This window comes from Eptatretus burgeri, chromosome 1 (genome assembly GCF_056783735.1).
Source record: "Eptatretus burgeri isolate ZD-2024b chromosome 1, Ebu_testis_v1, whole genome shotgun sequence".
NCBI classification, from domain to species: domain Eukaryota; kingdom Metazoa; phylum Chordata; class Myxini; order Myxiniformes; family Myxinidae; genus Eptatretus; species Eptatretus burgeri.
In genome coordinates this window covers 92,107,877-92,121,360 of record NC_140961.1, presented here as the reverse complement: position 1 = coordinate 92,121,360, position 13,484 = coordinate 92,107,877, and the positions used below count along the sequence as shown (strand labels likewise).

Sequence of the window (13,484 nt, the reverse complement as noted above, 5' to 3'; positions counted from 1 at the left end):
GCCCACCACCGAACCATGAAGCCAACACCAGGCATAACCCATCAACCCTCCTCTGAATAAAGCATGCAGTGGAATATATTATCTCCAGTTCAACTCCACCCTGCCAATCATCCTTTTGAAATCTTAATTCTGAGACAAAACAGAAGGTATTTGTATTAAATATCAGTGAAGAAGAACAGGTTTTTGCACACGAGGATTACACGGAAGGAACTTTGTCACAGGAAGATGCCAATCCGCCCATCATGCTCAGTGTACTAACTCCAAACTCAGGGTACAAGTACAACTTTGTGTGTGGAGGTAACATAGGCTATGTGGCCGTGGCCTCACACGAGGGTGTGGGGAGCAGGAAGGGGCGCATCAATTCTCGCTGTAAATGTGTACTGTGTAGCACCACGTGGTGATGGCAGAGGGTATTACAATTTACTTTTTACCAGGACAATGCTGAGGTTAAAGCATTCTTTACATGGGTAAATACGCCTGTCATCGAGTGTGAGACATTTATAGTGGGAATGGCCATCATGGCGACTAGGGAGTTGAGGTGGGGGGGGGGGGGGAGCGATACGTGAAGATGGGGACGGGGAGGCGTTAAAGCACTCTATGAATGGGTGAATTCGTCTTATTTTCCTTCTCTTTCTCACCCAAAATGGAGGGGCCTGTAAAAAGTGGGAAAATATCCAGAGGGAGCCAGGGATATTGTATGAGGGGAAACATTTCCAGCAGAAAGGGACTTGCAGCTGGGTTGAGGGCAGAGGGTGGGGTGGGAGACGACATGGAATCTTGAAACTCGAACTCAAGGTATAGATACAACTTTGTGAGGAAAATAACATGGGTTTATGGCCACTGCGTCGGAGGCTGTTTTGAGTCTGCAAAGTGATGCCAAGGTGACAAACACAGCAATTTTTGGCGCAAAGCTAATTGGTCCATGACTACTTAGTCCATCAGCAAAGTGATGGCTTGGCTCTGCTTGTGTGTTATAAATGACATTATATACACACTGATTATGCACATATTATATGTGACTATTATATACAGCACACACGTATCGATATGTTTTTATCCACATATTATACATGACACACACATATATATATATATATATATATATATATATATATATATATATATATATATATATATATATATATATATATATATATCTCTCTCTCTCTCTCTCTCTCTCTCTCTCTCTCTGTCTCTGTCTCTCTCTCTCTCTCTCTCTCTCTCTCTCTCACTCACTCACTCACTCACTCACTCACTCACTCACTCACTCACTCACTCACACACACACACACACTGCATTTTGTAAAATATACCTGGAATAATGACAAATGACTCATATATCTTTGTCAATGTGCAGTATTTTAATTGGAGCTATATTTTGCCTTCACCAATGCAATGTAGCAGTTTGGCATGAATATACAACATACTAAGCCAAAAGCAATTGCAATGACCGCAAACATCTTTGACACAACAGCTAATTTTCCTATTGTGCTATTGTATGCAGGAATAAAAGCCACGCCCACCATACAAACAAACAGCATACTAAAACGAATGAATTTTGATCCGTTTGATTGAGAATCTTGCTTCCTTCCTTTAAAAGTCAGACTGAAACAGAGGAGAGCCAAAAGCACAACATATGCAAAGGCAACGACTGACCAAGCGGGAGCCGCTCCTCCACACTCAACAACAATAACACCCACTCGAGATTCCAAATTTATTACTGGTTGTGGAATTCCCACCAACACCCAAGCTATACACAAAACCAACTCTGGTAGTGCACAAAGTCCACCAAATGGCAATGGTTTTAATCGGTCAATAAAAATTCCAAATGAATGACCTGAATTAAAAAAAATGGGGAAGGAAAAATGTGCACATGTTCTGTCAATAATTGTACTTTGATAAATGCAATGTCTATAATAACACAACCAGTTGAATTTCTTCTAACTATGAAGATATTTCATTATCATTACTCAGCCAGTGACATCTGCTATCAGGCAATACGTTTATTTTAAAACGATGTAATCCACCCCAGAATGCCCGGTGCTCATGTGCAGAAACCTGTAGAAATGGCAGTGTTCGGGGCACCATAAAGTATGTATTGTGTGCGACAAGGATTGTTACCTAAAATAGCTTCAAAAGCTTCTAAAAGAAGCCAAACATACTTGGAAAAGTACCCGAGAGAAAGGGCTGTGCCTCTGCACAAGAAAAGACTCGAATAACTTTTTCAGCTCGCCGAACTGGCAGCTGCCCACACTGAAAACTCCAACTTTGTTGGCCAATGAAAGGCCCGAGTGGATGGGCATGTGCTACACTGACTGATTGCTCCCCTGACAGATTGCTACCAGTGAAAGGGCTGTGAATCTTGTGGAAGTGCCTCCTTTAAACATGGCATGCTTGGTGATGTATTTAACCATTTTAATGGATATCTGCAATTTAGTGGGGCAACTTATCATAACAATTGTGCATTTTGTGAAGAAAGCACCAAATTTGGCACACTAGTAGCCTAACATATTATGAACAGATTTGTATATTGGGCCATCTCAAATTCAGCTGCTGATGGCTGTGGCAACCATTTTCCACTACCATCAAAAATTTTGAGATGGCCCAATATAAAAATCTGTTCATAATATGTTAGGCTACTAGTGTGCCAAATTTGGTGCTTTCCTCACAAAATGCACAATCGTTATTCTATATGTAGCTAAGTTGCCCCACTAAAGTCTGGTCTGCACGGGAGGGTGGCAAGGAGGAAGCCATTACTCAAAACGCCCACCTTCACACACTTTTTGTGTTGTGTTAACTTCAGCCCTGTTTGAAGTATGCAAAAAAAAAAACCCACTCTGGAGATTCTGATGCCATGTGGTAAAAAGTTTTGTTGTCTGATGTCTCCAAGATGGAACTTTTTGGCCTTATCTTGTGTTTGTAGGTGACCCTCGCTTGATATCAATGCTGGACCCTCACACCAGATGTTTTATCCTCTGCCTGATTGGTTAAACTATGCAATGTGTTACCTTCTTTCCCCTTTCTACCATGCAATTTGATATCGTGTTTTACTTCCTCTGATTTTCTATTAAAATGCATTCCTTCTTACCCTTTTCCCTCCACCCTTTCCTCTCCAAACTTGGATAAGAAATACAATGTATTTCTTCTAACCCTCCTTTCTTCTCCAAACCTGTGTAAGAACCCTGCTTTGAGGCCAAACAAATCAGAATTGTTGTGCCACTGTTCCATGAGCACCTCCATTTTCCATATGCATGCATTAAAGATTTGAGCTCTGGTGCATCGATCCTGAGCTGGAGATTGGTATCTCTGACATCGGAGACTGGGGTTTCTTCGACAGCAACAATATTTAAAATCCCCTCAGGATTAATTGTGAAATTAATCATCGCATTTGGGAAAGGCTGCAAGCTTTGGCAAACTGCGGAGTCACGTGTGACACTCCGATGGCATTGGTTTGCAAACAAAACTGGCTTTGCATCATGCTGTAGTTTTGGCTACACTTACCTATGGACTTGAAACTTTCCCCCTTACGCCAACCAAGTTGAACAGCTCAATGCATTGCAGAAACATCACTTACATCAAATTCTGAAAATCAATTTGGCTGACTTTATATATCACTCTGAAATTGAGCCCATTTTGAAACTTGAAACCAATATTCATGTAACTGGCCAGAGCAAAGCTGGATGACAACTGATTGCCAAAATAAATTTTCTATTCTGAAATTAATGCTGAACATAATAATTGTGGTGATCAATATCGACGCTACAAAGACCATCACAAAATAATTTTGAAAAACATGTGAAGTTTGCATTTCCAATGGGAACAATCTTGTTATCATCGTAACAATTTTAAAGACTTGTGTGAAAATGGTATTGAGAAAATGATCGATAAGCAAAATTATATTATCGATCAATGTCCTCTTGGTAGAAATCACTCTTGTAATCATAATCAACAAATCGGTGACTTATTCTGCTTAATCCCCTCTACTCTTTGGAATTATTTGTTGTCACTTAATGATTGTAAAAAATGGCCTTATCTTGTCATAGGATGATGAATGTTGGATGTTGTAGGTGAAAATAGGTATAATATATTTTTTTTAGAAAAGGGTCAAATGACATAGTAAGTAGGATTTGAATTTGTGATCAGAGTGGAATGAAAAACAGATCAATTCACATTCTTATCTTTTTTTATATGACTGGGAATTTTCACTTTATCTTTTGCATTTATGGCCTATAATTAAAAAAAAAAATAGTTTCTTACCTTCTCCTGCTTGTTCCAATTTCATTATTATTACACAGGATATGGAAAGAACAATACAACCAATGGATACAGGGTTTTGTAACTGACATGGCAACCCTTGGGGTTTTCCAACGAAGAGAAAAGAGCTTCCAAAGCAACCCTGTAATGCCACAATCATAGTAATATTGACGAGCACTGTGGTTGTCTTCATAAATGATGATTTGTGTGACTTGAAAATTATAACTGCAACAATAAAAGTAATCACAATGCCAAGCAGAGCAAGTGACAAAAGAACGAGTGCTATAGGATCATTAAATGCAAGAAACTCTTTTGGCATTGGTGTACAGGAACTTTTGTCATGATTAGACCACAAATAGATTGGACACCGATTGCATTCTTGAGAATCTTCAAGTTGAATATGTAAAAAAAAAAAAAAAAAAAAAAATCAAACAAACACAGCATGTAATTATGTTGTTGCTCGAATCACAAGGGATAGGATAATACACTCGGTATTAGCTGTCCAACTAGTCATATGTTTTTAGAGTTAGCTTTACTTTTCAATTCAACCTGCCCTGGTGGATGTCAAACTGTCTATCATAATAACACCATAGAGTTCATGTAATTGCGTGCATGCAACTTTGGCAAAATTATGCATTCCTGAAATAGTTAAGCATTTTGTTGAACACTTTGCCTTATTCGCATCATTTGTTGTATATACAAGGATGTACAAGGAACTCTGGCACATCATGCCTGCACTACACCAACATCAGATACCATCACTCATCCACAGACAAACTAGATACAAGTCCTGCCAACATCCCCAATACCGCTTTATCTTCAATGCAGCAAGGAAACTATCTAATTCCAATTTAAACCTATCTACTCTTTCTGCTGAAACTACTTTTCTGAGGAAACCATTCCATGCATTAACTACTCTGACTGAAAACCCATCCATCCATCCATTGGGACCACACTCCGTGCAGAGCGTTGGTCCTGCCGAAGAAGTCTCCTTGGCTTTTGGCCACAATCCTGGATGGGTCGCCACTCCAACACAGGAGACCAGCATGCTGGCACTCATTTTGCAGACCTCGGAAGGATGACAGGCAGAGTCAATCTCACCTGGTGTTAATTCAACAGCCGAGTGGGATCCCGAGCCCACCATCCTAACCATTAAGCCAACACCAGGCATACTGAACAACCCCTGTCTTATTACTGTCCTAACATGCTTCATATTTACCTCCAGGCTCTGGCGACTGGTCCTATCACTGTCTATTCTGCTGAAAAAAATCTTCTGCACTCATTGGTTCTCTACAATACATTATCTAAAACAACTCGATCAAATTCCCTCGTAATTACATCCTTACAAATGTATAAAGTAAGTTATCCTCCCCAGAATCCAGAACCAATCTTGTAGCTTTATGGTGAACCCTTTGTGACAGCAAGGTTCTTTCTCAGATGTGCTGACAAAAACTGTACACACGAATCGAGATGAGACCTCACAAAATTCCTATACACTGTTAACACAACCCCTTTTGATTTAGAATTTTTCCCCGATGAATACAACCTAAAGCCATTTTAGCTTTTCCTATAGATTCCTGGCACTGTGCTGTCTGCTAACCCTTAGGATATATTACCACCCCCAGATTCTTCTTCGATGTGATATGCTCCAGAACTGTCCCTTACATTATGTAATTTCTATTTTCATTGCTTTTACCCATCCCCAGCACCCAGCTTACATTTCTTCATGTTAAACTGCATTTGCCCAATCTATGAAAGTATTTAGAATTTGTTGAATTATATCACCCCTCCTGTTTGCTATCTCTAGCTTACCACCAAGATTTGTCTCATTTGAAAATTTAGAAAACCGACTCTTCACCCCACTGTCCAAATAGTTTTTGTGAGTTACAAATAAGCAGCAGTGGTACCCATCATTACCTGGTGGGTAACCGATGTTGCCCGGTGCTGTTCTATCCCTGTTAGAATTTTGAAGAAATCAATACATTTTTCTATTATTAGTGGATGGTTAAACTAATTCCCTTCACCAAAAAAGGAATGGGGTCGGGGAACATTTCATATTACCGTTCACATAGCAAAAAGCCTTGGGCACAATATAATAATTTTTTGTATAAATTGTCGAGGCTCGTATGAGAGCTAACACACAATGCACATCAAGGGGGGGGCATGAGACAACAGGGTCGGGAGATGGAAGGACAAAACAGTGGGGGAAGAGAGACATTAGGAGATCTGTGGAAGGGAGAGGGATGGGGCGGGGAACACGGGGTACACAAGATGGACATCACAGGGACTTTCAGGAAGGAAAACAGGGAATTTGAAGGAAGTGGGCTTGGGTGGATTATAGGGGGTAGAAAAGATCGAGGATTTGGATGGGGGATGATAAGAGGTGGTGGTGAACAGCTGTTTTGAAAGCCTGGAGGGAAGAATGGGAAAGAATAGAGTGAGGAAGTTTATTCCAATGGCAGGAAAAAAGAGGAATGAAAGAGTGAAGATGAGCAGTGATTCGTGATTTTGGTAGTTTTACCAGAAGGGGGTTGTTGGCGGACCTTGAATGCCCTGCTGAAACATGGAAGGGACAAATCGCAGACACAGCCCTGGGGGCGAGAACGGAGAGAAGATGGCAGAAGACAGAAAGACCACCGACCTGCCTATGGTGAAAGAGTGAGAGGCCCAAAGACTCAGCCTCATCACGGGAGATGCCATTGAACCAAAATGCCTTGGTTTCAACAGTGTAAAGTCGAGAAAGGTGGGAGCAGGAGCACCAGCCCAGATTGGAGAGCTGTTCTCCATCAGGCTGCGGACGAAAGCTTTATATATGGTCCGGAGCTCAGATAGGCCGAGGAAGGACTTTGTACGATGGAGGATTCCTAGTCTGCGACGGGCTTTAGAGGCCAGGTTGGAAAAGTGGCTTTCCCAGGAAAGATAACGGCAGATAGTGAAACCCAGATGCTTGAAAGAAAGGACGTCTTCCAGAGGATTGTGGAGAAAGTTAATGGAGGGGGGGGGGGGGTTCCAAACAGTCCTTTCGGAGAAACATAGTGATAGTGTGAGATTTGTCTGGAATGAAAGACATGTTCCACATGTTGGACCAGTTTGTGATTTTACGTGGAACTGCAATGAGTGAAGAAGCTGCTGCTTGCCAGTCTAAGGGATGGCAGATGGTATGGCAGTGAATGGCATCATCAGCAAAGAGATAAAGAGGATTTTCCAGAGAGTTGGAGAGATCATCAATGAAAACCAGAAAAAGCACTGGGCCCAGAACGCTGCCTTGAGGAACTCCAGGCTGGACAGGAAGAGGCGATGAAAGAGCTCCATTTAGGGCCACATGTTGACTGCGATCAGAGAGGAAGTCTGCGAGTCATGAGGAAGATGACCTTGGATCCCAGAGTAAGAGAGTTTGGTGAGCAGGTCAGGGTTCCAGACTGTCAAAAACACGTGATTTGTCTCTGGACATGTCTCTAACTTCATGTCTGGCATTGAGGAACTCCATCGATTGTTGGAAGGGCAGCAACAGCATATCCAGGGTAGAGTGACGTGGTCTGAAACCAAAATGATATTCGGAAATCAGGCAATTTTAGAAGAGGAGGGATTTAATGTCTGAAGCGATGTGGATTCTATAACTTTGCTGATGATTGGAAGAAGGCTGATTGGTCTGTAGTTGCAGGGATTTGTTTTTTCACCTTTTTTATGCAGGGCAGTGATGTTTGCTGATTTCCAAGCACATGGCAGATGACCTTGTGCAAATGAGAGGGTGAATAGAACAGAGAGAGTGTGAGCAAGAGCAGATGAGCAGATTTTTTGGACACGTGGGCTGATACTGTCTGAACCGTTTGCAGAATCTGAGTCGAGGTTTGACAGCAAGCTCTCCACTTTGTCAGAGGAAAAGAACACAGGGTCCAGGAACAGTTGGGTGCGACTGGGTAAGGTGGGTAAAGAAAGCGACAGGTTTTTGACACAAGATTTCGATGCAAACACCGAGTTTAGGCATTCAGCCTTTTTCACGTGTGGTATCAGCAGTGCGGCCATTTGAGGTAAGGGAGGGGATGCAGGGGGAACTTTGTTCCAAAACAGACTTAAGTAGATGCCTCCAGGATTTGGAGGGAGAGAGGTTTGGAAGTTCAGACTTGAGCTTCGAATGATGTTGTTTTCTGACTCTCCTGAGGGTAGATACACACTTGTTTAGAGCTTTATGGAAGGAACTGAGATTACCCTCAGTTTGGTTTGCTTTCCATGAGGCAAGGGCAAGTTGTTTCAGGACAACTCGCTTCAGTGAACCATGGGTGGGAGGAAGGGTAGGACAACTGAAGATGAGAGGGGATAAATCTGTGCATGTGGGCAGAGCAAGTTTCTTTGAAATAATTCCCAGGATGAGTTGATGTTGGAGCAAGTAGCGATGGGAGACCAGTCTATAAGTTTGATAGATGCTTGGAGACCCTGCCAGTTGAATGAAATTGAATAGAAATTGAATGAAATGCCAGACTCGACGTCACTGAAGTGGTTCTCTCAAAATAGCCAGAGAGATGTCCACTTTGACAAGCACATGTTCAGACGAACCAATTGGAGCGGAGGAAGAACAGCAAATATTTTCAGGGAATTTTGTCAAAATCAGACCCAGAAGGGATTGAGTACCATTGATCGAGATCCTGGTTGGGAAATGTCAGTTTGAGTCAGTCCCAATGACCGATTGAGTCAGTCCCAATGAGTCGCAGAAAGCTTTTGCTGATGTGCCATGGCAGGTGAGAGAGGTACCCACACCGAGCAAACTGGAATGATGACAATTGAAGTCACCACATATGAGGCAGAGATGGGGGTGGAGGGAAGCCATAGCCAGAGGTATTACTGCGGATGTGGGGAGTGAGGGCAGTGCACGGTGAGTGAGGAATGGAGTCTTTGATGCAGAGAGCAACACCTCCACCAGGACGAGGCTCAGTTCTGTCATACTGGAGGTGGGAGTAACCTGGGAGATATAATTGGGTGTCAGAGACATCTTGTAGGAGGAAAGTTTCTGTTAAGCAGATTTTGGCTGGTTTGTCAGTGGTAACCTGTATGGAAAGATCTGTCAGGTTTGAGCAAAGGCCACAGATGTTTGATGTCTACAGTCTTTAGGAAGAGGGAGGGAGGAGGCTTTGGTTGCAGCTGTGGGGAGGAGAGGGTAGGACAAGGGAGGAGGTGGAGGTGGAGGGGGGAGGTAAGGAGAGTTGTTGAAACAGTCTGAGGTATTGCAGAATAGCTTGGGGACGGGGCCGGATGAGAATGAGAAAAGGCTCTGCGATGCTGGGAGAGAGGAAGGGGGCAAGAGAGGGGCAGAAGGCAGTTGAGCATTTGAGGAGATGAAGTGATGAGATTTTGTTGAGAGGGCAGGGGAAGGCGCCAGCTTTCTGGATGTGTAGGTGGGCAACTTTGTGAAGCGTGAGTGAGGGGTGTGAATAGTGGGAGAAGGGTGAGTGGGGAGAGTTGAAGGAGAAAGGTGAGGGGAGAATTTTTGAGAAAGGTGAGAGGGAAGCTTGGAGGGAGAAGTGTGTGATGGTTGTTTTGAGAGGGAAGGGTGAGAGGGGTGAGTTGGCACTGAAGTGGGAAAATAAGAATGGTTGATGGAAAGCAAACATTCATTGCAAACTATTTTTTTTATTTAATTTTTAGGTTATAGATGCGATTGCAGACATTTCTTGATGTACGCAATAAAGGCGAATAATGAGAATGGAGAGAAGAAACACTGCAGCAATTGGATTTTTAGTCATGGTATGAATGGAAGGTCGAATTGAGAGAATTCTGTTGAAATAGAAAAAGAGTGGTGAATTATCATAAAGTAATGAGTATTACATGTGCGAAAGAGGAAGATAAAGCATTATAAGAGATCGTTTTTATTTTATTATTATTATTATTATTGTTTGAGAGAGTTTTCTTCAGATTATGTCATGGAAAGGTTGTAGAAAAAATCGCGAGGTGAATGGTGAATTTGGATTGGTAAACACAGGGGGTGGAAACAGATAAATTAAAAATGAATGAAAAGAATATGTATTTTTTTTAAGTTTTTTTCAAATTTTCAAAAAACTTTTTTGGCCTAAAACACTCCTAGCCACTCCTTGATGAACCTCTGAAAGTTTCATGAAGATCCGTTCAGCCATCTCTGAGAAAAATGGTGACATACCACACAGACACACAGACAAACGGCTCTCATTTCGTATAGATAATGGTAATTATACTAATCCCTGGAGTACCCCACTAATTACTTCCCCCAATGTCAGATATCCTACTCACAGCCACTATTTGTTGCCCATCACGAAGCTGATTTCCAATCCAGTTAGTAACCCGACCAGCTACTCCACTCGCCATCACCTTACAGAAGGTAACAACCTCCGAAGATGGTGGTACCTCAAATGCCTTCTTAAAGTCGATATACACGATATCCAATGGGCCTCCCTCATCTATGGCCAGTCAGAAACTGCTTTAAAATTGAATTCCAATATATTTTTAAAACATATTCTCCTTTTTGTAAATCTATAAAATATTATATATAATTTATCGTTGGAAACATCAAACCCATCCTCATGTCTGTATAAAAAATTGCCATTCCTTCTGATCTTTTGTTCAATGTCTAAACCTGTCTTAAATTTGCCTTTGAAGCATTCACAAGGCCACAAATGCCAAGTTAAGGCAGCAAATCAATCATCATGACTTTGAGGCTGTAGTTTCCACAGGAAAATTGGGTGAAAGGTCAGGTGAAAGGTCGGGAGAGGTGTTCGCCCACCCACTGGCCGGGATACAGCCCAATGGTGAAAGCGAGGAGAGCGGGGCTGACGTCATTGGTGATGTTGGCGACCAAAATCACAAAAGGCAGGCGCAATGATAATCGAGACAGAGAAATTGATGGATGTGACCCAGAAAGTTGCAGAACTCGAAGCTTGTGGAGTGGAAGCAGCACCCCATCCAGCAAAACACAATGACATGTACAGTCGATACCACACCTAATCCACTGAGTACTGTCTCCCCAGCTCTGGGATGATTTGCAGGGACTCAAAGCAGGGCGATTCTGAATGACTTTGCAGGATTTGTCGACAAACTCTTTTACCATGTCTTTCTCTAGTCATATGGGTATTGGCATGAAGGCTAAAAGGACTTAACAAATTAAATTTTTTAAGTCTCCAATCTTCCGTTTCGTTTGTTAGCATGTATGGTTCGGCAGGGGAAAGGGGTTTGTTTTAAATAGCACTGCATTGTGATTGCTTAAATTTGTATTCCTTTCCCTCATGTGCATTTATCAATACATAAATACAAACCTGACTTAATCTCTGCGAAATTGTTTGGTCAGGCAGCTTGTTGTAGTGGTTGATGAAATCATATTAAAGGTGGATTGGTTGTGGTTAAACTAACAAATTGCTCATCTCATGTGATCAAGGTTTGCTCTGCCTTATAAGACCGGTCACATGGTAACCTATCGGCATAATCCTGGCCTGATTTGACGACTGCAACCTCAATGGTAATGCAGTTGGCAGACACGGATCTCACAGGGAGTCTTCGAGGCTGATCGCTGCTGTTTTAACATGACTTTCCGGATTTGAATTAGGAAACTTGAATGGTTTGATGACTTCAACAATATTGCCTCTTTTAATGATTTTTCTGCAGATTTAGGAAACCAGCAGAATACCTGCCCGAAGGTCGATCTTGTCCCAAGCATACAATGAGTTCTTCTGATGCATAATTTTATTTGGGTGGCGTTTCGGCAAAAAACCCCCAAAAATTCAGGTCACATGTATGAAGAAAAACCATACCTACTGCTTATAATTCAAAACACCTCACTGGAAAACCTGGGGTAGGAATACTGCACTGGAAATGGTGGAAACTTGTAATACCCTCCTCCATATGGAGGCGGCGTTTCACGATACACTTTTACATGGAGAATTTTCATTCCCCCTCTCACTCACCCCCCCCCCCCCCAAGACCACCAGCAAAGATAAAAACACCATCCTAAATTAATTGCTCTCATGTTGATCCTCTATAGCAAGTCTGGATGTAATTGGTCCAGAACTGTAGGAGTAGCACGACAAAACAAACACACAAACACAAACACTTGTCCGTGAATTATAGCAAGGAAGTCTCCAATAAGTTTTTTATTATTTCTTTTAATTGGATTTTTTGATTTGAAAATTGATTGAAGTTTGATTTGATTTTTGATTGTTTTGAAAAAAAAAAAAGGACTTCTTTTTTTGCAAATTCCCAGAAAAAATTTCCACAAAGTATTAAAAGAAATAATGTAACTATATTTATGGTTTACATAAGAGTTGTACACCTGTGCTGTTGGAATATTCTCCTGATGTGCAAGGAATGCAATCAAAACAGCAAAATGGCTCTCCTTTGCGGGATATTTTGCGTGTCCCTCGTGGACACGGATCACTGCATAGGGATACTGGAACCTGAAAATAATAAAATAGTTATTTGATGACACATGTTCAAGCATAATCGCACTTGAAAAAGATTTGAAACAAAACATTACAGCAAAAATGTTTCCAACACTTGCATTATAACTTTTTATAATATAACTTATAATATTATAACATAACATTACAACTTATAATAAAGCATTATAACTCTTATTTTGTTCCAAAAATACTTTTTTCAAAAAATTAAATTTATTCTTGTGAAGAAAGAAAAAGTGAAAAATGTATTTACTCCAAATTGTCATTAAAATAATTTAGTGCTCCTATTCATGATAGTAGATGTTACAGAAAAGAAATTACATCCAATTCATGTTTAACTTGGAGTAAATAATTGGTGCTCAAAGACATGCTTTGGGATTTCACTAAACCTATTGTCACTGTTATTTACATTACATTGCGTCTATACAGATAATATACTCAGTAATATACGATCACATTGACAACTAGAAGGGCACTCTGTGGAGCGCATACCTTCACCACTCAATACTTTATCTACGAGAACATATTGGGCCCAATAAATTTTTGAAATTATATGCTATATATCGTTTTTGGCCCATCTCTCAATGGTGAAGAATCACTTTAGATATTAAATAATTATCGTATTCAGATCCGGATTCGGATCTTCACTAAAATTGAACCAATTCGTACTTGCCACGGCACATCTAACCCATCCACGAAGTTTCATACAAATCCTTCCGCAACTTTTGGAGATAGCATGCTACATATCAGATTCGACCTATCTCTCAATGGTGAAGATTCACATAAAAAATTATCGGATCCGTGATGAAAATTTCTATA

At 41.2% G+C, this 13,484-nt stretch overlaps 1 protein-coding gene across 1 annotated transcript in view; it reads right to left on the bottom strand.

The window, feature by feature from the left end:
• Positions 1–1,359: 1,359 nt before the first annotated feature.
• LOC147034952 (extracellular calcium-sensing receptor-like) overlaps positions 1,360–13,484 on the bottom strand; it is a 23,058-nt gene continuing 10,933 nt past the window's right edge. The window contains exons 2-4 of the mRNA XM_085891589.1: positions 12,539–12,662; positions 4,258–4,641; positions 1,360–1,837 (exon numbers count right to left, since the gene is read on the bottom strand). Of these exons, the coding sequence (XP_085747715.1) occupies positions 1,362–1,837; positions 4,258–4,641; positions 12,539–12,662 (984 nt within the window). The 3' untranslated portion in view covers positions 1,360–1,361. The remainder of the gene's footprint in view (positions 1,838–4,257; positions 4,642–12,538; positions 12,663–13,484) is intronic.